General features: G+C 44.9%; 1 protein-coding gene across 1 annotated transcript in view; it reads right to left on the bottom strand.

Moving 5' to 3' along the window:
• The window catches only part of TEAD4 (TEA domain transcription factor 4), a 1088638-nt gene that overhangs the window by 108868 nt on the left and 954442 nt on the right, over nucleotides 1-25328 (bottom strand). The window contains exon 10 of the mRNA XM_069628515.1: nucleotides 425-565. Within this exon, the coding sequence (XP_069484616.1) occupies nucleotides 425-565 (141 nt within the window). The remainder of the gene's footprint in view (nucleotides 1-424; nucleotides 566-25328) is intronic.

Genomic DNA, 25328 nt, shown 5'->3' with positions numbered 1-25328 from the left:
GGAGTTTAAAAAGTAGGCCAACACTCTTGGACAACTTGTATAAACGCTAACTACCATGTGCACATGGCACGTGGAGTTTACAATGGATTCCTATTGAGTCCCCCTTCTTTTTGCTGTTTGTGCTGATGTAAAAACCAGCCGGACTCCATGGACATAGAGAGCATATGTGCTAGCATGAAAATATATTCCGGCGCAAAAGCTGGAGAATTTGTATAGTGGGAGGAAGGAGGTGGCGGAATCATAACTCACGAGCCGCCCCTCCTCTCTGCCATACAAAGGAATGAAAATGAGCCTTATTGTAAACACAAGACTTTTACGCATTTTGTTTACATTACGGGCGGATATGAAATGCGCTCTGGTGTGCTTGTGGTAACGCGCACCACACTGCAGAGAGTAAGAAAGGGCCTTTTCCCCCAGTCCTTACCTCCACTTTCTCCACGACTTGCTTTCCAAAGGAGCAGACTTTGGTTGAGCTGGTGATGACCATGTTCTCGGGGCCCTCGTACTGGCTGGAGACCCCATAGAAAGACCCTGATTCTTCCTGGATGCTGGTGTTCAAATCAGCCTGCAAGGAACCAACATCAGAAACAGGGTGTTAAATGACTGTGCTCCCCATGTATAAAACAGTCATAGAGCTAGGAAACACTGAACAAACTCTTCCATGTTGAGCACACAGAAAAACAGTGGTCTCACTCTGGAAGCAATGCCACTGGCAGGACATGACTTATCTGTTGTCATTGCCTGAACATGGGAGACATCAGCAAAGGAAGTGTTTATGTTTATGTTTATGTTTATTATGTGATAATGCGCACAAAACCCAGGGGTAGCCGGGCGCAGCAGGTACAAGATTACTTAAGCTTAGGTTGCATACAGAGGATAAGAAACATGTCAGTACAGTGCAGTACATGTCAATACAAGCAGTTGAGAAAGGATCTAACATGTGACAGTGTTGAGAGTACATATATGCAAAAAGGTAAAAGGGTAAAAGCAAAATGGTCTTGGATCCGGATTTCAGGAGTATCAGGCAGTTAGGTACAGTGAAATTAGTTGTCGTTGGACCAGAGCCAGTTTTTTACCTTACATCTAAAACTAGAGTAGGGTAGGTTAGCTCTCAGTGCAATGGGCAATGCATTCCAAGCCTGGGCAGCTCTAACAGGGAAGCTTACTCTGCCCGCTTTGGATCGTCTAAATCTGGGGGTTTCTAGCAGGAAGTGGTTAGTAGCCCTAGTGTGGTGGCTGGACGATTTTCTGGTCAGTCTGGCCGAGATGTAGGGGGGTGCTGTGTTGTTGAGCCCTTTGTGGGTGAGAGATAGTGTCTTGAGAAGGACTCTGTCGCTGATTTTTAACCAATGGTGGTCTTTCCTAATGCTGGAAATATGTGCTCTGCGGGGTATGTCCAGGACTGCTCTAAGAGCATTATTTTGAAGAATTTGCATTTTATTTATAATAGTTTTATTGGCCCCTGCATAGAGGGCATTACAATAGTCCAGCTTCGACATTACTAATGGGTTAGCTAGCGTGATGCAGTTGGTTTTGGAGAGGTAAGGTCTACAGGTCCTGATTAATTTACAGGTGTACGCTGTAGAGGATGCCAAGGTATTAACTTGTTTTTTGAGAGATAGAGTGGAATCAAGGTAAAAACCTAGTGTTTTTACCTCGGTTGCCACCTTGATTGTGTTACCATCTATGTTGAAATTGCAATAGTTGGGACTAAGTTTTTTTAGGTTGGAGTCGGAACCCAAGATCAGTATCTCTGTTTTGTTGTCATTTAGGCAGAGGCCGTGGGAGGCCATCCATGCCTGAATGAGGAGGTACATATTGTTTACTAGAGCTGTGTCTTTGACAAATTTGCCTGAGAATATGTGTATCGTCCGCATAATTAGTATAGGTTACCCCTAATCTGTCAAGTTTGTCGAAGAGTGGCTTAGTAAAGATATTGTACATTGTCGGGGAGACACATGAGCCTTGTGGGCCACCACAAGTGATATGGATTAGGTCTGCTGCAGCTACAGTGGAGAACACTCTCATTGTACGGTTAGCTAGGAAGTGTCACTCTATATCATCACTGGTGGTACGGCAATTTTACCAGTGGTAATGACCACCTTTTGTAAAAATACCTCCAGCAGTGTGTATATTTTTCTGCTCTAAGAAAAATATTTCTGGTGGTAAATATCAATCTCTGGCATATGCCATTTTCAAGGGCAGCCATGCGCCCCTGCAGAATAAATCGCACACTGTTACATGAGTGACACTCAGAACATAAACAGAGCACTGGGAAAGCTGCTTTTGACCATGACTATTTTCAAAACCATCCACCAGGGCTGATCCTATTTTGTTGGTAATCAGCACCATCTTAAAACATCACATTTTATTCTAATGGTAATTGCCGCTAGTAATGCAATAACCACCAGGTGTGATTCATTTACAACCTGTGGGTATTTTACCATTGCATTAAACTGAAATAGATTTGACAGAAAAACAGTATTTATCCTTTTTGTATGTTGGTTTTTAACCTCTAACTTTATTGTAGCAATGGCTGCTGTGTCAGGGGGCATACCAGGGCTGGTAACGGCGAGTCAGCCTGAGCCTCGACAACTTCGGTGAGGGCTCAGGGCTGTTGCCAGCGGAGTTACGCCTCCCGACAAGCGGGTGATATTTTTTAAATTTTTAATGGGGATGTTCTTCATGCGTATTGCACAAGCCAAATCTAAATACAACAACAACAAAAATAAGATGGCCACTGCCATAGCTAATATAAATGGACTGAGTCTTTTTTTATTTCTGTTGTGGCAGCATGGGTAGAAGAAGCAGCACAGGTAACTGGGTTAGGCGGAGGTTTGGAGGATGATGTGGGGCGTAAATGTGGGGAGGTTTGTGGTGGTGCTGCTAAGGCACCTCAAAAAAATGGACTCTAAAAATGCAGGCCATACACTGCCAGTTTTCTCCCATGTTTCCAGCCACCTGATTGGCTCAGCACCCTTCCTGGGTTCGAATTAACCAATACTCCTGCATTTAGCGCCATCACCACTTCCGGGAGCAAGGCAGATTCTCTCTTGACTATATCAATGTTTACATACCCCTTAAAAATAATGAGTAATAAACACACGCTCACGCAGTAGGGAAAACGTATTCAGTTGAGCAAGCAGGTGCTATTTTCTGTAAAATGCCTCTAGTACTGTAAACATGAAAATAAAACCTCCATTTATACGTTGGGTTATTTTACGATAGCCATTTTCAGGGGGCTCCAGGACATTTTCATTTCATGACTGGCCCCAAGAGCCGATATAAAATAAAACTGACACCAAGTCAGAAAGGAGATGCTGAGGGGATATTCCCATCAGTGGCTGTCATTCAGGGAATAGAAAGCCTGTCATTGGCCTCCGGTTTGCTGCAGTGGCAGTGGTTCCTTTTTCTCCCCCTGCACCAAAATTGCATTGTTGCCTGTGGATGCCTGCTCGCCATACTCCAGGGACCAGAGAGCTGTGCTGCTGACACACCGCTCCTAGGATGGAGCTGTGTTTCTCTTGTTCTGTGGGCCACCCGCCTAGTTTTGTCTCCGGGCCAGTGCCATTTATAGTGTTTGTCCGAGACGGACCAAATAGACATCATTGTGTACACCTACATTCTACATTCTGTTATCTTTGGGTTGTACACGAAAGCAGGGAAAGTATGGGAGGCCACAAATGCCCGAGGCAAACCATTCATTGTGTGGCAACTGCTAGTTGGGGCACACAACACTTTCTGGTTTTTGAAAAAAATTTATCCAGAGGAAGAAAAGAAACCCCCTTCAAAATTAGGTTTTGCATATTTTTTTTCTTGAAGTGAAATGAGATATATCGTTGATTTGCCCATTACCTGTGTGATGATTTAACCCATTTTAATGCGCAGGAGGCATCCTTGTTACATCGTTTACGGAGTGGTGAGCGAGTGGTTACCTGTGGAAGTCTATCTTCCAGTTTATTTGTTTTGAAGAGGAGCTCCTGCAACCCAGTCAGCAGCCTACAGCCACATATAGCCACAACCCGTGTTTCAACAGTGTTTCAAAGCGCTCATGGAGGGTGGGAGCATGGGGAAAAAACAACAGTCGCTCAGAGCCCTTGAAACTCTGAGATGATAAAAGTCTGCACAGGCAGAGTAAGTGCATAAAATACATTTAACAATGTGGGATACAGCAAATAGGCCTGATGGCGATTCTGCAATTTTAACAGTACAATTAGGTGAAGACAGGGAAGAGACAGACAAGACAATCTTCAGGCGTAGTGCGTACGGATCGTGCAAATGCACAGAGGGTCACCGGGAGGGGAGGGTCAATTGCACCTGGTCGGTTGAGACTGAGATAAGTGCAGAGAGAGTCACTCTCTTGGGTTAATTTCTCAGTGCGTTGAGAGAGTGTGGGGTGTAGGGCTCTGAGGCAAGTGCAAGAGGGCTGGCAGGGGTGCCAGGGACCAGTAAGACTCTGAGGTACACCAGGTGGCCAGTCAGCATGCTGTGAGTAATAGGAGTGAGAGAGGGAAAGGAGAGAGAGCTAGGTTAACAGAGTAGAGGGAGAGAGAAGGAAGAGCAGAAGAGGAAGGTCTTGAGAAGTTTCTGGAATTTCAGGAGATCTGGCTCAAGACGTAGGGCTGCAGAGAGGCTATTCCAGAGGGAGGCACCTGCTGAGCATAAGGTTCTCTGCGTCGAGAACCGGCTCACTCACAGAAGTTTGGAGTTAGATGAGCAGAGGGCTTGTGAGGGACAGTATTTAGGTAGGGAGCCTTACAGGTTGCTAGGTCCCATGCCCCAGAAAGCCTTGTGGACAATGCAAACGGTCTTGAATTTGATCCTTGCAGCCACAGGGTGCCAGTGGAGTGGTTGAGGCCATGAATAAGTCTTGCAGTTCTGTTCTGGATGAGTTGCAGAGGGCGCAGGGCAGAGGCAGGGAGGTTGAGGAAGAGGCTGCTGCAATAGTCCAGCCTGGAGAGAAGCAGGACTCTGGAGACAGTGAGTCTCTGGGGGAAGTGAGAAAGGAAGAATACTTCTGAGGAGGTGCAGTTGAGTCAACTATACCTATAGCCTACAACTACAGCCACATATAGCCACTAGCCGTGTGGAACGCTGGGCAGAGTTGTGAGCGAGTGGTTACCTGTGATTGTCTGGGGGTGCTGGGCTGATGGGGTGACCCGCTGACATACGGCAACAGCTATCGCTCGACATAGTGGGGACCCTGACCGCGAGCATTTGGACACTCTGAATGAGTGAGTGGATTCCCTGACTTGTGGCTGCCTTTTTCATGTGGAAGGAAGCTGAGCTGCCAAAGTAATAGAAATGGGTACGGGAGGGGAATGCAAGAAGGAGCTCTGCAGTGGGGCAGGGTGAAAGATAGCGCAGTATGCACTGGCGGGTAGCTCCAAGGCACAAAGCAAAACTACATTTGAGGACTTGTGGGGCAAATCCTCCATTTGGTGTTATTTTGGAACAGTGCAGCCGTCAGAGAGGGGACGGGAGCATACTGGGACTGAGGGAGCAAGACCGACTGGGTCCCTGGAGGCTTCTCTGCCGACGCCTGAAGAAAATAGACCCTATAATGAAAGCAACCCAGGGGTGGCAGACCCAAATGAGACTCCTTTAACACTGAAGGATCAGCAGGGGAGCAGACCGGACATTATCACCCTGTCCACGACATTGTCCCCGCCGTTATCAAATTCCTTTGACAACAAACTGTTAAAGCATTCTAACAAACTGGGTAGAAACTCATTGGGCCTAGTAGAGGTAAATCAGATTTTACACTCGTCTACCCTGGGAAATGGTATTGAACAAGACTGTCTATTTCACCTGATCTACAGAAGCATGTAGTAATTTCAAGTCGCTCATGTAGCTCTGACAGCGACAGCGAGAGTGACTGCACCACTGACATGGACGTGGTATTGGGCACATCAAATACAGCGCCCACAGAGGTGCCCCTGAACACCTTACATCGTAAGCTGATGTGCAGAGTCCAGCCCACTCTAAATTCGATTGCAGCCTTGATTGATGTGCTATTGCTATTTTGCACGACGCTTGCAACTGAACAGCGTGAAGTGAAGGAAACTCTGGCTAAAGTGGTGGAACTGGCTATGGCTGCAAGTGCGCAATCCCTCCAGTCAGAATCCATGGCAGATACGGGACATACAGAACATACAGGTCCTAATATGGAAAATTGACCTAGGGACGATTTAGGGGCACAGGCCCTTTCTGAAAATAAATTGAGTTCTGCAATGGCGGATGTAGATCTAATACAGCCTATATTAAGGGAGGAACAAAGGAGCTTTGAGCCCCAGCAACTATGTTAATACACGAAGTGGAAGTCCTGGCACACACCTCAAAAAGCAAGCCAGAGCTGAGGCAAGGAGGAGCAAGGAAAAAAAGCAAACTCACTTCTCCTCCAAAAGCAGTAAGAAAATGTTGGTGAAAAAGCAGCCAATTGCAAATTTGTCCGATAATAAGATAGACTGGAGAAACGAGGTACAGGAGGTTGAGCCGTGGCTATATTGCAAGGGCAGAGAGAAAGAGAGCCCATAACAATTTCTAACATCTTGGCCGACGGAAACAAACGATAAGTAGAATTACGTGGCCAACTGGAAAGATGGTTATGGCCTGATTCGTTAAAAGAACAATTGAAGCCGCCAATAGTCCAGTTGCCCAAAACAATCAATGGTGTCTCGCAGGGAGGACCTAGTGACAAAAGGGTAGATAAGTGCAATGATTATAAGGCGACATCCCTGATGACAGCTGTGCATGAGCTTTGCTCAAGTGCCTATTATGGCAAAACACTACAAATGGAAAGAAATGAAGCCTGCAAAGATCAGAGGGCTATAGAGCTAAACAAGGGCCTCTCAATGTTGGGGAGGGGGATCAAATTAGAAGAGATCCACCCTCTAGCCAGCAACCCCTTCCTGAATAGAACTACTGTAATTACATTATTTCATCATATACCATCTCTTAGAAATATAAAGAGAAATGACATCACCCAATAAACTCTGCCAGATGTAAATAGTGCTACAAACTGGGTCATCCTAGAATTCATAATGCCAGCAATAGTAGCGCTATTAAAACTGCACCAGAATAACATAGTACAGTTGGGATACCAGCTCACTGTCTGTTGGAAGCAGAATGTTAGTAGCCAGGAGATTAACCATGAGCAGGGTGTGGGGAGCAGACCCATTGATAAACAGCGTCCCTCTGAAGTGAAGTATTTTGACCCCACGAAAAGGATTACACCGTTCACTAAATTTAAAGCAAGGCTCAGAGATGCTGGGAGTAGCCCAGTATCATGAGCCTTAGAATCATCCTTTAAAGAGAACGAAATGAATTGGTCGTGAAGGACAGGAAATCTAGCTCACTTTAAGTGGGCTTCCTGGAACTCTCATGGTTTTAATTATTTTTTGACAAATTCAATTGGTTTAAATGTATTAATTCAATGTGTTCTGTTTTTGTTACAGGAGACTTGGCGAGTGGATGGATTTTTTATAGATGGGTTTAATGTAATTTGTAGGCCAGCGAGGCAAAATGCACGGGCAAAGGTTTCTTTCTCCCTTGACAAATTCTCTATAGGAAGAGAGTTACCCTATGTACTCTTTGTTGTTATACAGGATAAAAGGAACTACCAAACACTGTTCCTACTCATGAATATATATAACCCCCAGTATGTATTATAATAATATCATATATGCAAAAGTGACTGACACTTTAGACCACTAGTATAATCGCCACCCTACTGGACGAGTAATCGTGGCAGGGAATATTAACAAACACTTATTTGGGGAACAGGTTGTCTTGTCTAATGTAGATGGCATTAAAGAGATCTCACCATCAAAACAAATGGGTGAGACCCCTTGGGAAAAAAGGAAAGGAACATGGTGGCTGAGATGTGTAACGTAATGTGTCTAAACTTAAAAGGTAAAACTAAAGACACAATTGAGAATACATAGACTAATGGGAAGACCGTCACTTGTATTGACTATGTGTTTGTTAGTCAAGAAATGTGGCATGCTATAGCCCCTTGACCTTACTTCAGATTACCCTCAGTGACCACCTGGCATTGACATGGGGCTATACCATATAGTGAGAAGTGTCCTAATACCCAGAAAGTTTTGTTTGGGTGTGCTGGTAAATAACGAAGGGAATCTCATTTGTTGGACAGACACAAATATTGAGAGACTAAATTCTCATTTCCAGGAGAATCTCTCATCATTTGTGAATAGTATGAATGATTATGATTGGGATCTGAACAAAGTATTAATACACTTTGGCAGACTTAATTTGCATGCCATGAGTAAAGGGAGCAATAGGCCATTGCATAGCGCTTTTGATATGCACTAAGAAAAGAGAGAGCAAAAGTCAAGAAGTGGGAAGACTTGTCCAAATCAATGTGTCTCGCCCACTTAAAGAACTTGGACGCTAGATTTAAAAACTGGGTTACACTACATAAAAGCTACCGTTCTAGTGCAAATTGGATAAACATGTTTGATTTATTGCGCACAAACAATGCAAAAAAATGTTGGTCCTTTTTTAGGTCTTTTCTGACCGGGAAAAGAGTATCTGAATTAAATCCCATTGAAGAGAAAGTTTGGATAACATACTTGGGAGAGTTATACCATGATCCTAAACTAGAGGAGGTCACACCAACACAAGATACAAAGAGAGCGGTAAGCTTACTGGCTTTGTAGCTGCTGACATCGAAGCAGTAATTAAAAGGCTAAAAACAATTAGGGAAGCTGGCCTGGATGCTGTGCCAAAAATAGTGTACACATCCAACCCCTTGTGCTGGGCAGAGATCCTGGTTCAATGGTTTGATAAAATCATGGCACGGATGTCATCCCAGATAGCTGGTGTGAATCTATCCTAGTCCAAGTATACAAAAAGGGTGGAGAAGCTAAACCCACTAATTATAGACTCATTGCTATGCTGGACATGAGTGCTAAGATCTTGGCCACATTGCTATTTAAAAAATTTACTAAATGGGCAGGAGACGGGACACCTGCATAAATGGCAGCATTGCTTTCATAAATTTCACAGCACATTACATAATAACTGTGCCCTGCAATGTATGATTGAGGATACTAAACACTGTGGAGGGAAATGGTGTGCTACGTGGATTTTTACAAAGGCCTTTGACACTGTATCATGTCAGAAACATTAGAATAAGCTCAAGGTGTGGGGCTTAGACCCTACCTTGTTGCATTATGTGAATGCCTTGTACAGCGATACAGTAGTCTTATTACACCTATCGCAAGAAGGGAAGTTAACGCGCCAGGTTACAACGAATGTGGGTTTAAAGCAAGCGTGCGTGTTGGCACCCCTCTTATACAATATGTATACTTCGGACTTCGATTTGTATTTGACCGATGTGAGATATTTTCATCCCCAATTCCATGGCTTATGTACGCGGATGACGCAATATTGATGGATCACACGCCTATTGGACTCTAGTGTAGACTTGGTGCTTTGACTAACTATGCTAGAGAGAATCATTTGTTAATTAATTCTTCAAAAACAAAAATCATGGTGTTCGGAAATAGAGGTAAAATGTTAGACTCCTTTAGCTGGAAGCTTAATTGTATAAAGCTTGAAGTCAGCAACCACTATATTTACTTGGGGATTCCGATTATTGTGGCACCAAGGATTTCATATTATGGGGATTACTTTATTCCCCGCATTTTAAAGAAATAGTACCTACTAAAATGGTACATTACTAGTGTGGGTGGAAATAATGTGGAAGGTAAGTAGCTTTGTCCCGGCCCTGTTGTATGGAATGCAATTGCTCTTGGCCAAATATATAACTTGCTTGGATAAGCTGGAAGGGAAAATCCTTAAATCTATGCTAAATGTACCTAAAGGAATTCTGATAGAGGCAGCACATTGTGAGATGGGCTTCTGTTCACTTAAGGTGCATTGGTTATTGAAGCGTTGCAAGCTGTACTGTTCTCTTGTATTTCGAACAAAAGAAGATAATACGATTATGGGGTTAGTGTCTTAAAACCTACAAGTAGAGCCCTTGATCTCCTTTTTGAGTTGCTTACACAAGAAGGCATGGGAACATTGTGATAACCTAAATTTTCCCTTAGAGGTGATACTTGAAATACCTGACTATGAGAGAGATTTAAAGAAGAAGACCTGCGCATGGGACATGGCTGTGTGGATGCAAAAACGTTCTAAGAAATATACTCAACAGGGTTTTATGGTGGATTGGCCGGCCTCCTACCTGTTGGAACTGTGTAACAAGATAATTAGGGAATATATCACCTAGCTTTGTCTAAATATCCTACCTTCATATGAAAATACAGGTAGCTGGATAGGTGTTCCATACGAAGATCGTAGGTGTAGGTTGTGTCAGAACGCTGTTAAATCCGTTCGACATATATTGACGCAATTCCCTAAACTACAGTTACAGTACGAAAAGGCCCATGCCTCTATGGTAAGAGAGATGGGTAACCTAGAGGGAAATCAATTTTGGAGCACCCTAATTGGTGCTACCTCTTTGACCATAACGGGCACAGGTTATTTTTATGAACCAAGGTGGTCAAATTGCTCTTGATCCGATAAGTAGAGAGGAAATGAATGGCACTTTAAGCTTAGTGCTATAAGCTAATGTGCCTCCCATAATGAGGGAGATTGAATGAGATATTTTATATTGTTGTAAATTGGCAGTCTCCAGGATGAAATTTGATTATTATGCTGGTTTTAAAGATGGAAATATATGTATTTGATGTGTAGATTTTAAATATTTCTTTTTCTAATTATTATTATGATTATATTGATGGATTGTCAAATTTATTTTTTAATGTGTTCTTGTATTAAAATGTGTGCTTACGGTTTTATTTTGTAACCAAATGCACAATAAATAATTAAAAAACAACAACAAAAAAAACGTGTTTATTCACTTTAATCCCTCTAGGTGATAAGACCTCACCTGCACGAGAGTGATGTAGTCCGTCTCCTACTGGTTCTGTTACAGGTTGCTTAAACCGCAGATTTTCTTTTGCAGGTGCTGCCTGGTTGCAGCTGTGTTCACAGATAATCCCTCACCTGCTATATCACCTAAGCACTTCGCACACCTGCTCAGCACCCCCAATTCCAAGGTGTAGAGCAGTCGTTCTTTACAAAATGCTAAGCTGGCACGAAACTGAACCATTCAACAACATATCCACCGAGGATATGGACTAGGGGGAAATGTAAAATGCTGCTGCTTGACATGACTGAAAAAAATACATTCTTTCATTTTAAAGGTCATACGGAGCTAAAATACAAACAAACAATTTTGGCTGTTTAAATATTTTTTTTTACCATACTCTACATATCCCCACAAAATTAATGACATGTTACTGGTGGTCTTTTCCTTTTCTTAAGGCAGCAAAACAATAATAATATGTTACTACCAGTCTTGACCGTTTACATACAAAAAGGTAAGAGAAATGACACAAGTTATATCCTTTCATTTAGGGCTGGGAGCAGGCATACTACATTGCTCAGAAATGAGGTGGCTTAAGGTACACTTGGTTAAGTCGTTTTTACTAAACAAGAAGCTACTTGATATCTGGAATTGATACATTACCTTTCAGACAGATGCATTTTCAGGCAGAAATGGTGTTTGTAAATAACCTTAATGTGACACAAATTTAGACCAGGAGCAGCTGAATGGCTCGGATTAACATATTAACTTTGCGAAGGCTGTTTATTTCAGGCAGACATAGGGCCTCATTACAAGTTTGCCGGACCGGTAACAACGGTACCGGTACGGTTGCCGGTACTGTTGTTACCGGACTGGCAAACTGCGAGTTCTGCTCACGGCCTTTTGGCCCGCCAGGTCTGACCTGCCGGGCGGACCGGGACCCACGAGCAGACCATGTTGGATGCACCGGTACCATTTCTGAATGGTGCCGGTGCATCTGGCCTCCCCATTCCCATTGAGCCCTATTGGGGCTTGATTGCTGTGCATGTTGCAAGCGTGTTTGTGGTAGGACTATGTGTTGTAAGTATGTGTGTCACATAACTTTGCTATAGGAGCGCATGTTGTAGGAGCATGTTATGTGTATTAGGTGCATGTGTAGTAGTTGTGCTTGTCATTGGAACATGTATTATAGGAGAGTGGGTTGTAGGAGCACATGTTATAGCAGCTTGTGCTGTAGGAGCGTGTGTCATAAGAGTGCTAGGTTTAGTTTTATTTATAAAGCACACGGTCGCCACCAAAGACAGCACTGGAGAGCAAGAAGGGTGAAGAATTAAAAATATATGTTTTAAGTGGACGTCGGAACATGAGATGTTCCTCGATGGTATGAAGTGAGAAAGAGATGGATTTCCAGAGCCGTGTCACTGCGACAGAAAAGGAGTGGCTGCCAATGTGGTAGGCCCTGAAACGAGGTATAGAGATCCGACATGCATCAGCAAAATGAAGTGCCCGGCCAGGGACATAGGGACGGAATTTTCTCAGTAAATATTCTGCCCCACAACCATAAAAGCACGATGGACTAGGTGAGTGATTTAATTTGCACACGTTTGACCACCGGGAGCCAGTGGAAATGACGAAGCACAGGAGATGTGGGCACGTCTGGGTGTGGAAGTGGCCACATGTGCTGCAGAACTCTGCAGCACCTGGAGGCATTGCAAAAGATAAGCAGGCTGGGCGAATAGTATGGCATACAAGTAGTCTATTGTCGATAGTGTAATGAAGTGACCTCTTAGGCTTCTTTAGGTTGCTTCAAGTTTATTCACATCTTCTTAAGTTACAGTTTCATTCATAAGTTACATAGAACAATACACTGACACCCATCACTCAGGCAGCGGCTCTCTAACTGTCTGAGCTTGGAACCCTCACTCACATTCTCTCATCCACACCATAACATTCTACATGACATCATAGACTTCCGCATACACTCACCTTACAAATACACCACACACACGCACACACACAGAGGCACATCACATCATACCTCCCCTCCTTGCAGAAACACTACACACGCACACACACACACACAAGGACACATCACAACACAACCATTCACCCAAAATCACTACACTCTCCCAAAACACAAAGCACCTTGTTTAAAGAGTAGGCAACTCTGTAAAAACCGGTGTAGGTGTCCCTCCTCCCCTTCAACTCAGGTTGCACAACCCGGAAGGCGTCCCTCCCTTTCTACCCAAACTGTACCTCCAAAACAACGCAGAACCTGTTGTGACTCTCACACACCACTCATACTGAACCGGAAGGCGTCCCTCCCTTTCTACCCAAACTGTACCTCCAAAACAACGCAGAACCTGGCGTGACTCTCACACACCACTCATACTGACCTGGCGTGACTCACACACACCAGTCAAACTAACCTGCCGTGACTCTCACACACCACTCATATTGACCTGGCATGACTCACACACACCACTCAAACTAACCTGGCGTGACTCACAGAAACCATTCTTACTGACCTGGCATGACTCACACACACCTCTCCGACTAACCTGGCGTGACTCACACACACCACTCTTACTGACCTGGCATGATGCACACACCACTCAGACTGACCTGGCATGACTCACACACACCACTCTTACTGACCTGGTATGACTCACACACACCACTCAGACTGACCTGGCGTGACTCACACCACTCTTACTGACCTGGCATGACTCACACACACCACTCTTACTGACCTGGTGTGACGCATACACTACTCTTACTGACGTGGCATGATGCACACACCACTCAAACTAACCCGGCGTGACTCACATCCACCACTCAGACAAACCACACCCTTACTGACCTGGCATGATACACACACACCTCAGTCATTAACACCAACCTTACATTCCTAATACATACATTACAGTATGAAAACTTACAAAAACATTTCTAAAAGTATACAACTATAAAAGTCCTTGCTGCTATTAGAGCAACCTAAAACCACACCTCTAAAAGTCATTTTTGCATCAAAACATCCTAAACCTGCAAAACCTCAAATGTGGTTACATCAATTGCCATCTAAGACACACCACCACACACATCTCTACCCAACATTATAAATGGCATAACATTTTTCCTAAAAGTCCATTGCCAGTCCATGGCTCTAACTTGCATTGCCACTTCTCAAACCCAAAAGGTCACACTCCTTAAAGCTCTCACCTGAAATTTCCTCAAAACGTTATATACTAGCATACACTAGAACATTCACATATTATCACGTCTCCACACTGAACACCAAAGGACACAAACTCCCAAACATCCACAACACGGATGTATGTAAATATATCTTATAACATGCACCACCGAAATGATTTCGCACGCTGCAATCGCTAAGCAGATACACATCTAAACATCTCCTTGTCATTGCACTCTCTGCTATCTCTATGCAGATACACAGCAAAGTGTCTCCTTGCCATTTTATATTGCCCTATCTCCATCGGAGATCACTACTCGCATTTAGTACGATTCCCCATAACAAAATAAACACTTGGAACTTTCTTCTTGCTGGTTAATAAACGAGAAACAGATCTCCAGGGAACACAGGCCGCTGTGTTAAAGATTCACCAGCAGCTTAAACATGTTCTAATATGCGGAGGCTTGTGGCTTCATCATACTTTTGAAACACCTCCACGCCGACACAGCGCTGTCCCAACTGCAACTGCAATGCAAAAATCTCTTCCTGATTCATGGCGTGTGATTTCATCACGTTTCCAGTCCAGCACAGGTCCTTTCCTTGAACGCTGTGCAGCTAATACTTCTAAGGCAGAGTTTCTTCGCCTCAAAATCTAAGAGTAGAATGTTCCTTTCATTGCCGTCTCCCCCTGCCAGCAAGGTGACATCATCAGTCTCACGGCAGCAGCTGAGCACTACTGAGCTCCAGCTGCCCAACCGTCAACACACGCCTTGCAATGCTTACAGTGTGCCGGTGCTTCAACAGCCCAACAAAGCTCTCTCGCAACAGCCCAACAAAGCTCTCTCTCATCCAAGCTTGAACTGCAGGCCACCTCCATTCATGTGCTCACAAATCGGGAGGTAACGCCCTTATTTTCAAATTGCTGTATACTGCTGCATGGAGCTTGGCTTCAGCCTCTCACAGATGCCACTCTTATTCAAGCTGTAGATGACACACCCTCTGACTTTCTCCTTTGTGCATTTAACATCAAGGCCTTAACTGGCCTCCTCTAACCCCAGCACTCCTTCACTTTTTCGTCTAGGGCTGTGAACAGCTCTCCTTTTGAGCTCAGTCCTGGGTTTTATCTCAGGTAGTACAGCAGTCTTTTTCTTTATTTTCCCTTGGACAGTCTCTCTTGTTGTCTCCTCAGAGACACCCTCCCCTTTAAATTGCCCTGAGTTTCGTGGTATGCTTCCACATGTCCTTCACTCTCTTGGTCTGCAGGCCTTAAATCCTCCCTCTTACCAGCCCTGGGTGATGGGGCTTACTGGTCTGTGGACAGTGTGTTCTCTTCCTTCTTCTTTCTGCACCCCCTGCAGCAGATTCCACAGCTTTACTTCTTTAATTCACGCGTAGGTTCTTCTTTTAACCAGCTTGTCGCCAATGTAATGAAGTGACCTCTTAGGCTTCTTTAGGTTGCTTCAAGTTTATTCACATCTTCTTAAGTTACAGTTTCATACATACGTTCCATAGAACAATACACTGGCACCCATCACCCAGGTAGGGGCTCTCTAACTGCCCAAGCTTGGAACCCTCACTCAAACACATTCTCTCATCCACACCATAACATTCTACATGACATCATAGACTTACGCATACACTCATAAGCACTACACTACACATCTCCTTTCCTTACAAATACACCAGACACACACACAGAGGTACATCACAACAGATAGGAAAAGGGAGGATACCACTGGAGCACGGAATGGGGAGGGGAGGTAAGGTAGGATTTTACGCAGGACCTTCAGTTGAAATATCCTTTCTGGCAAATGGCGCCGATCTGAACATCGGCAGATAAGGATAATGATATTTTAACACCAAGGTCCTTTACCGAAGAAACAGGGATAATGCAGGCACCAAGGCTAGAGGGCCAGAAGACAGACATCCAGAATGCCACAGCAGGTGGGGGGCGGGGGCACCACAAGCACCTCAGTTTTCTGTGTCATAAGTGCATGTGTGGTAGGATCATGTGTCATAGGAGCAGGTGTTCTAGGTGCATGTGAGAGCACTTGTCATATATCTACACATTAGTTGTGTATTAGGTGCCTGTGTTGTAGGAGCACATTATTAGTGTTCATAAACACCAGGGGTCTGCAACCTGTGGCTCTCCAGATATTATGGACTACAACTCTCATCATCCCTAACCAGCATAGTCAATAGCCAGATATCACGGGAATTGCAGTCTGAAATATCTGGTGATCCAAAGGTTTCTGTCCCTTGACATACACAATGTTAATATCACAAATGTAGATATAGGCTTTTAATATATATTGTACCTGCATTTTGCTCATGCATTGTATGCCTCCTAAAGTGTAAATATTTGTATGAAAAGTGTTAAATGTGTGTATGAAAAGTGTACATTTATCCCATCACTTGAAAACTGACATACATTTCAGCTGTCACTTACCTTTGATGTGAGTTTTTGTGTAATATATGAACTCGGTTTACAGTTCATATGAAAGGTGTACATTTCTTCCATCACTTTAAAACTGCCATAAAAATCTGTTGTGCCTTGGCTTTCATGTGAGTTTTTGGTAGATTTTTTTTGTCAATGTACCAACTGTAAAACTCATACGCTCTACGTACATGATTGCAGAGCTTGTTGTAGGTGCCTGTGTGGTATGAGTATGTGTTGTAAGAATGTGTGTCATAGGACCATGTGTTGTAGAAGCGCATGTCATAGGAACACATGTTGTAGAAGCATGTTATGTGTAGTTGGTGTGTGTGTAGTAGATGTCCTTGTCATCGGAACATGTATTATAGTAAGTGAGTGTTGTAGGAGTGCATGATATAACAGCCCATGTCATACGAGTGTGTGCCATAGGAGTGTGCTTTGTGAGAGTGTCTGAAATGTGTGTGATGTAAGAGTGTGTGTTGCAAGAGCTTGTGTGGTAGGACTGTGTGTAGTTTGAGCGTGTGTCATAGGAGCATGTGGGGTGGGAGTGTGTGTCGTAGGACCATGTGTCATAGATGAATGTGTCATAGGTGCATCTGAGAGCACTTGTCATATGTTGACATCTTATGGATAGTAAGCATGTGTGTAATTGGTGCACATGTCATAGGAGCACATTATTAGTGTACATATACACAATGTTCATACTAGGGGGCATAGAGCGAGAGCTACAAGAGATAGAGAAGAAACTAGAAGAAATAATGCACAGGGGAGGCACCTCAGAGGAGGACGCCGAACAAGTGTGCCAACTACAACAAGCTAGCGCGAGGCTCTGGGAAAGACTATGCAAACTGAACTATAAAAGATATATTGAAAGGAAACATGCAGGTGGGGATAAACCAGGGAGGCTGCTTGAATGGTTATATAAAAATGAGACACCAAGACCAGTAGTCAGGGAGATAACGGGCGAAGAAGGCCAGATTTGGAACACCCAAGAGGGGGTGAACGAGGGGTTCCTTAGGTTCTACAAATGCCCTTATGAAGACACGGGGAGGTAGAAGAACGGGAAATTCTGGAGACACTGGAAGACATAGGATTACCCAAACTAAATGAGGAAGAAAGGGATGACCTGGAGGCCCCAATCACGATAGAGGAACTAGAGACAGTAGTACTGCACCTACTCACTAGCAAAGCCCCAGGGTCTGATGGGCTCCCCAGTGAATTCTACAAAACGTATAGACACAAAGTGCTCCCCCTGCTGCTGGCCATGTTAAACAAGGTGTTCGAGAGGGGAAGGTTGCCGGAATCCCTAAGGGAGGCAGTGATTATTCCGCTCCTCAAACCCAATAAACCGAGCACAGACTGCGGGTCGTACTGACTCCTATCTATGCTAAACCAAGATAGCAAAATTCTTACAGCGGTGCTGGCAAATAGACTCAAAAGGGTAATTAACAAACTCATACAACTCGACCAATACGGCTATGTCCTGGGCAGGAATATAACCGACAACCACAGGAAACTCCACCACATCATAGAACAGACGGAGGGCGACCTTAGCGAAATGGCGATAGTCTCGCTGGATGCAATAAAAGCCTTCAACTCTGTGAGATGGCCTTGGATGATGGCGGCCTTGAAAGAATACGGGGTGGGACCAGGGTATCTGAGGTGGAAGAAGATGGTATGTAGCTCCCCAACAGCTAGGGTCAAGACGGGCGCAATCATTTCAGACAAATGGCAATTTAGCAGGGGCACAAGACAGGGCTGCCCCTGGTCCCCCATGCTATATATCCTTGCGTTAGAACCACTAGCGATCTGCCTCAGACAGCAATACGGGGGGATTGGGATCCACACGAAGGGGGGACCGCATTTGATATCATTGTACGCTGATGATATGTTGCTATACCTGCGCTTCCCAGAGGAAAACTTGTGGTATGTCCTGGAAGAAATTGAGCATTATGCAACCCTTTCGGGCATAGCAGTAAATCCCAAAAAGTCATGCATGTTCCCCCTGGGGAGATACAGAGGGGTCCCACAGGGGAACCTACCTATCCTGCAGATACCCTGGCAGACTAGAACAATTAGATACTTGGGGATTAACGTATACCACACGATTGAAGATGAATATAAATACAACACGGAGAGGGTGGTGGAAGGAATCAAGAACAGCATGGGGTTCTGGGTGAAGCTCACCCTGGCCATGGTGGGTAGGGCGGCTTTGCTCAAGATGGTGGTCCTGCCTAGGCTGTTACACTTCTTCACGAATATCCCACATATGCTCCCCAAACGCTTTTTCACGAAACTCCAGAGCTTATGCGGGGGCTTTATATGGCATAATACCAGAAACAGGGTGGCCCTATGGAAATTGCAGAACCCTGTATGACAAAGGGGGCATAAACCTGCCGAATTTCGAGATGTACTACTTAGCGGGGCAGCTCCCGTATGTGGCCAGATGGTTGTCAGAAGTAAAAACGGCAGAAGCCAGACTGCTATGTAGGGACTGTGCCCCATTCTTTTTAAAAGAACTGATATGTCTACCGAAACCAAAGATGCAAGGACGAGCGAGATTGCTTGAACTAAATTGGAAAACTTGGCACAAAGCTTGCCAGGTAGTGGGAAAGCCGACCCCATGCTCCCCGCAGATACCACTGGTGGCGCTATGTGGAGAGGATGAGCAAATGATAAGGGGGATCCGCAAATTCTGGGAACCGGTGAGCCTCGTGACCCTGGGAGATATATTGCAAGAAGGGGAGGTATCAGACTTCCAAAAGATAATGGAGGAAATGGAGTACACATAGGACAACACATTACATACACCAGAATCATCAAACGAGTGGGTGAAAAGTGGTCCGAGATAGTACTAGCAGAACAACCCGATATGGTCATTGAAACGGTGTATGATATCTCGGAGGGCGGGCACGAAATATCCCGAATTTAAAAACTATTGATGTCCAGAGTGGGCAAGGAATTGCTCCAACTGAGGAGGGATTGGGAGGAGGAGGCGGGAGAACCTATGCAGGATGGGCAATGGGAAAGAGCCCAAAGATATAAGAAGGTGTCCCGTAATGCGAGGCTGCAACAGATCCAGTTATATGTTACCCATGGGGCATACATGACCCCCAGTAAAATTGCTAGGTTTGGAAGTACAGGAATACAGAAATGCCCTAAGGAGGTGGATGCCGGGATGATTCACATGTTCTTGGCGTGCCCGAAGGTGGGAAGATTCTGGGAGGAAGTCAAACAATGCCTGTCCCAAAAGGGGATTAAGTTAAGGGTGGCTTCAATATGGGCATGCATGCTGGAGGGATTCACTAGACCACGTAACCTAAAGCATATCAGTAAGCTGAAAGACCTGGCCTACATCCTGGCCAAATGGAGAATCGCTATGAGCTGGAAAGCAGTCCAAAGACCTAGATTAGAGGTGTGCTGGAATGACCTCTTGAAATGGGCAGAAGCGGAGATGGTGGCATGGTACGAAGCAGTCAGCAGGGGAGGGGAAGAGGAAGCAGGCCCCCTGATAGCATGGAGACAAATGGTGGCTAAGATGTCGGGACTCTCCCATGTCGGACCTAGTGAAGGCGATACATCTGGTAATAGTGAAGGGGATAAACCCTAAAAAACGAATCTTGCGGCTTTGAAGTGGGTGCTCGAGTTAACGGGGATGAAGGGGGGAGGACTGTAATGTGTAACATGTTGATGCAATATCAAGAAGCAAATATAAGGAAATGTCCTACATGTTGGTTAAGTTTGGTGTGTTGTTTTAAAAAAATAATAAACATTGTTTTAAAACAAAATATTCCATGTTCATATGACAAATGTACTAATAGAGTTTTAATGTAAAATGTCCCACCATTCTGCTCATGGATTGCATCACTTTAAAACGGACACCAAAGTCAGCTGTCACTTGCCTTTGATGCGGGTTTTTAGATGTTAATTGTGTAAAGTATGAAATGTAAAACTCAAACGCTCTGTGTACAGTTGTACGAAATGTGTACATTTATTCCATCACTTTAACACTGACATCAAAGTTAACTGAGCATTGCCTTTGATGTGAGTTTTCAGGACATGTTAATTGTGTAATTTACAAACTGTTCATTGTGTAATGTAGGAACTGTAAAAATAATTAATACCTTCTTTGTCAAGTACGTATGAAATATGCACATTCATTCTGCACATTCATCATATATAGATACATTTCAAATGTTAATATCTCAAAATTGTTTGAGTTGATTTTCAATTTATTTTCAGCGCACCAATTCTAGATAACATTGAGGTGCCTGAAAACAATTAGAAAAATTCATGGGACACATTTTGAAATATTTGGACCAACATTCTTTTTTTTTCCTAAGGGAAAACCCCATGTTAAAAGCTGTTAAAAAAGCAATCAAAGTAAACATGTTTTAAACTATGAAGCTGTTAATGTGCCTTTCCGAAAATCTGCATGCAAAGGCAGCTCCTTCGAAATATTATTCTAGAATATTTCTGGATTTATTTCGCCCAAACATTTGAAAGGTATTGAGAAAAGTCATTTTCGGAAACGCCATAGAGGCGGGCCTCAATACAAGTGTGGCTGTGCCGTAAAAATCAGCAGTGATGTGGCGGTAATTCCATTAACACTCCATTACCACTGCATTACTGCACCACCCAACTGCACGTTTGAAAGTAAGGTGGAGGAAAATCCTCCAGCATAATGCAGGAGGTAGATCTTCCAACCTACTGCCAAATATCAGAAAAATTGGCAGAATTACTGCCTGCACTAATTTAGGCCAGCCGTAATTCCACCCATAAGTCCAATGGGCTCCAATTAATGGGGACTAACACCACCTACCACCACTTGCAATTTGCCAGTAAATCCCCCGGACCAAGAGGCGGTAACAGTAATTCCGTTTGCCAGTATTCTGGCAGATTCACTGTCAGGATACCGCCAAATTTGGAATTAGGTCCTTTATATTAACCAAGGGGTCATTTTTAATTTAAAACTTCCTTGATCAGATGGAAATGCACTTTCAAACTGTTCACGAAGCACAGACCCGTTCGAAAAGTGCCCCCATGAGGTCAAGTGACACTGTCCGGAAAATCTACTGTGACGTCAGATGTTTGCGAACATCAGAGAACACAAAAACAATGGGAAAAGTTGTAAAAAGTGTATAGAAGTGTTAAAAATGTTGCTAGGAGGTGGGGAATGCCACAGTTTAAAGTTAAACCATTGTACATCGTTCGGAAAGACGACTGTTAGGGGGTAAAATTATAATAAAAAGTAGTAGCAAATTAGGGTGCAGAGGTAAAAACCAATGAAATTCAGTGAAAAAAACTGGCAACAGAGTGCGCGCCTTGTCACTAATTCTTAAATATTGTTCCAGGCGTCCCGGGCTCAAAAGGCAGCAACAGCAGGGCCATCATGCCTTACAATGGAGAGCCACAACCATGGCTTTCCCCCTCCCCCCATCAAGGGGAAGATTTGTGCTATGGAGGGAGTTGTTTCCAGCCACCTGCAAGAAAAATTAAGTGCGAAAAATACAAGTACCAGAATCCTTAGAGTCAATTAACTTGCCACACCTGAAAAGGAAATTAAGACACGCCTGAAAAAGCAAAGAAACACAGCCTCCCTGAAGATTGATGGAGTCATGAAAATGTGCGTTTGGAGGAGAAGCTAATGCAGGAAAACTTGACTGGCAACAGAGCGCCTGCCTTGTCACCAATTTTTAAAAACAGGGGGCCTCATTACAAATCAGGCGGTCCGGAAATAACGGTGGCGGTAAACCCATTGTTTCCGGACCACCTGATCCCGACTCCTGCAGGCAGGAGGTGATGTTCCCGCCAGGTTTGACCTGGCGGGTTTAACACCGCCTGCCTGCAGGTGGACGAGGAAACACCGGCAGCATTACGAGATCCCATAGGACTCAATGGGAATGGGGATTAACACCATTCCGCCACCGTGATTTCCGGAAAACCGGGGTTGTAATGCCCCGGTAATTCCGGGAATCACGGAGGCGGAATGGTAATACGAGTCCGGCGGTAACCAGGCGGTTTTACCGCCTTGGTTACCGCTGGACTCGTAATGATGCCCAGGGTTTGGTTTTAGATTGCATTCTGTAACGTGGGGCACGAGCCCACAAAGTCACAGTTGCCGGGCATCCCTTGAGATAGGAATGAGGCATGATATAGAATGGAAATCAGGAAGAATCGAGAGGCATACAGCTGCCGGAGCCCACCCCAATCACGCACATTCACCCACTTGGGGGGAAAGTTCCAATGAATGGACACCGACCTCAAGAGGGCCTTATTTCCACCCTCAAAACTCACATCAGACTCCTTGCTCAATCGTTAATTCACGAAATCGAAATGAGTACTGAACAATAATATAAAAACACATTTCCTGGCGAATAAGAGAAAGGGAGTAACATGCGTGGCTTGGAAACAAAACAACACTAAGCAGCATAGGCTCGATAGCATGAGATAAAAAAAAACCTAATTCTGAACACGCCAGTATTGGCCAATATATATTGAAGAAGATACTAAAAAATGTATATTTAAGAGTAGTTTTACTTGCAACTTGGTTTTATGTTTTTTTTTCTCCAGTGCACGGTTCTGCTTTTGTATATTTATTGCACATAGACAACCATTATGACCCTAAGTAGGACAAGCTTAGATTTTTAATGTTCGATATGTTGGGTATATTGTGTTCCTGTTTAGGTAGAAATACTGCATCAAGTATTTTTCCCCATAGTCTAATAAAATGATCTTTTTATATATATATGTTATGGTTGCATGTAAGCAATCTACACTTTAGCTCTGTTGTTGAGATCTATATGTTGTTTAACTCTGCAGAAAGAAAAGACTAGACTGGTGCATTATAAGCTCCAGGTTCTCCACTTTTTACACATAAGCTCACACTGTGTTGTCATCGTTAATGCCTTTCCAGGGGATGATAAATTAATGAAAGAGGGACGATTGAAAACTGGGTTGGTCTCCAGACCCAGGTGACCACACCGGAACAGTGCAAGTTTTAAAATCATCAATTAACCCCATCAGTACATGCATGCCGTATTATTATTTCATGATTTGTGGGTTTACAGAGGCCCTCAGTCAAACAATACAGCACCCAAAAGATGTGATACCCAAAGGATCAGAATCAAATCAAATCACAAATCTCATCGATTTGAATGTATTTCAACAGGAAACATTTGGCATATGTGTGCACCCGCGCCATAGAACAGAAGGAGTTAATGTGAATTGTCCTTGACTTCCAATGACAGTATTAATTTGGGGCAAAGCTTGACTACTGAGTGGACAAGCCGATTCAGGGCCCGATTCATGGAATGCGGTACAGAAATGGCGCAAAGTCTGCGCGCGGAGAAGGATCCTGCGTGAACCGTGGCACAGAAAAAATATTGGGCACCACATGTATTCATGGATTTAAAGACGCATTACTAGCCGTTGCGGAAGTAAAAACAAGCTGCGTGAGGAACGCACACGCCACACCCCCAAGTACACCAAAAAGCAAGAAAAAGGACAAACACAGCGTGAGCCCCAGCCCCACCCCCGCCCCACCATCCAGTACCCATGTGAGAAGGCGCACCTCACCTCGCACCTCACCTCGCAAGTCCAGGCTGCACCCCAGAGAAATCGCACATCTCACCTCGCAAGCCCAGGCTGCACCCCAGCGAAATTGCGCATCTCACCTCGCAAGCCCATGCTGCACCCCAGCAAATTTGCGCACCTCACCCCGCAAGCACTGGCCGCACTCCAGCGAAACCGCATGGCCTCCTCACAGGGCATGGCTGCATCCCAGCGAAATCACGCGCCTTACCTCGCAAGCCAAGGCCACACCCCAGCGAAATTACGCGCCTCACCTCGCAAGCACAGGCCAGACCTTAGCGAAAACGTGCATCTCACCTCGCAATTTCAAGCTGCACCCCAGCAAAATCACACAGCTCGCATGCCAGGTCACACCTGAGTGAAAATGCGTGCCCTCCCTCGCAACGCCAGGCTGTACCCCAGTGAAATCGCATGCCTCACTTCGCAAGCCCATGTCGCACCACAGCAAAAACGCAGGCCTTCCCTCGCAAGCCCAGGCTGCACCCCAGCGATAAGGCGGCCCCCCCTCATAGATGGAGGATACACCCCTTACCAAAATGTGAGTTCCCCCTACACCCTTGGCACCCATTCTAGCCGCATACTCCCCTACTGCACATCAACCACTCTAGCTCAGATATAACTCCCCAGCCCCCCTCACATGTGACACCCTCCAGGCAGCCCCCTCCAGACTGGACAACACCATCGAGCCCACCTCCAGGCTGGACACCACCCCTCCACCCTCCTCACCTGTGACACCTCCCCAGTAATCCCCCTCCAGACTGGGCACCACCCCCAGGTCCTCTCACCTGTGATCCCCCAGGCAGCCCCTCCAGACTGGACAGCACTTCCCAACCCCCTCACCTGTCACACCCCCCAGGCAGTCCCCTCCAGACTGGACACCACTCCCTGGCCCCCCTCAACTGTTACACCCGCCAGGCAACCCCCTCCAGACTGGCCACCATCCCCCAGCACTCTTCACCTGTGACACCTTCCCAGGCAGCCCCCTGACAGTCTCCCACAATACCAGTGCAATGCATGTCTGCAACTCACCTGAACTTCCATGGTCTGACAGCACCATGAAGTGCAACACCAACATGTACACCACAAATAGGACCAACTGGAAGCACCGGAGATCCATCCATGAGTAGAGCATCTGCTCACACACCCTTCCAGGTCTTAATCAGCCCCCCATACACATGTGACAAGTGAATGCAAAT

Source organism: Ambystoma mexicanum, chromosome 12, assembly GCF_040938575.1.
Source record: "Ambystoma mexicanum isolate Mex_15411 chromosome 12, UKY_AmexF1_1, whole genome shotgun sequence".
Lineage (NCBI taxonomy): Eukaryota > Metazoa > Chordata > Amphibia > Caudata > Ambystomatidae > Ambystoma > Ambystoma mexicanum.
This window is presented reverse-complemented; position numbering and strand designations above follow the sequence as displayed.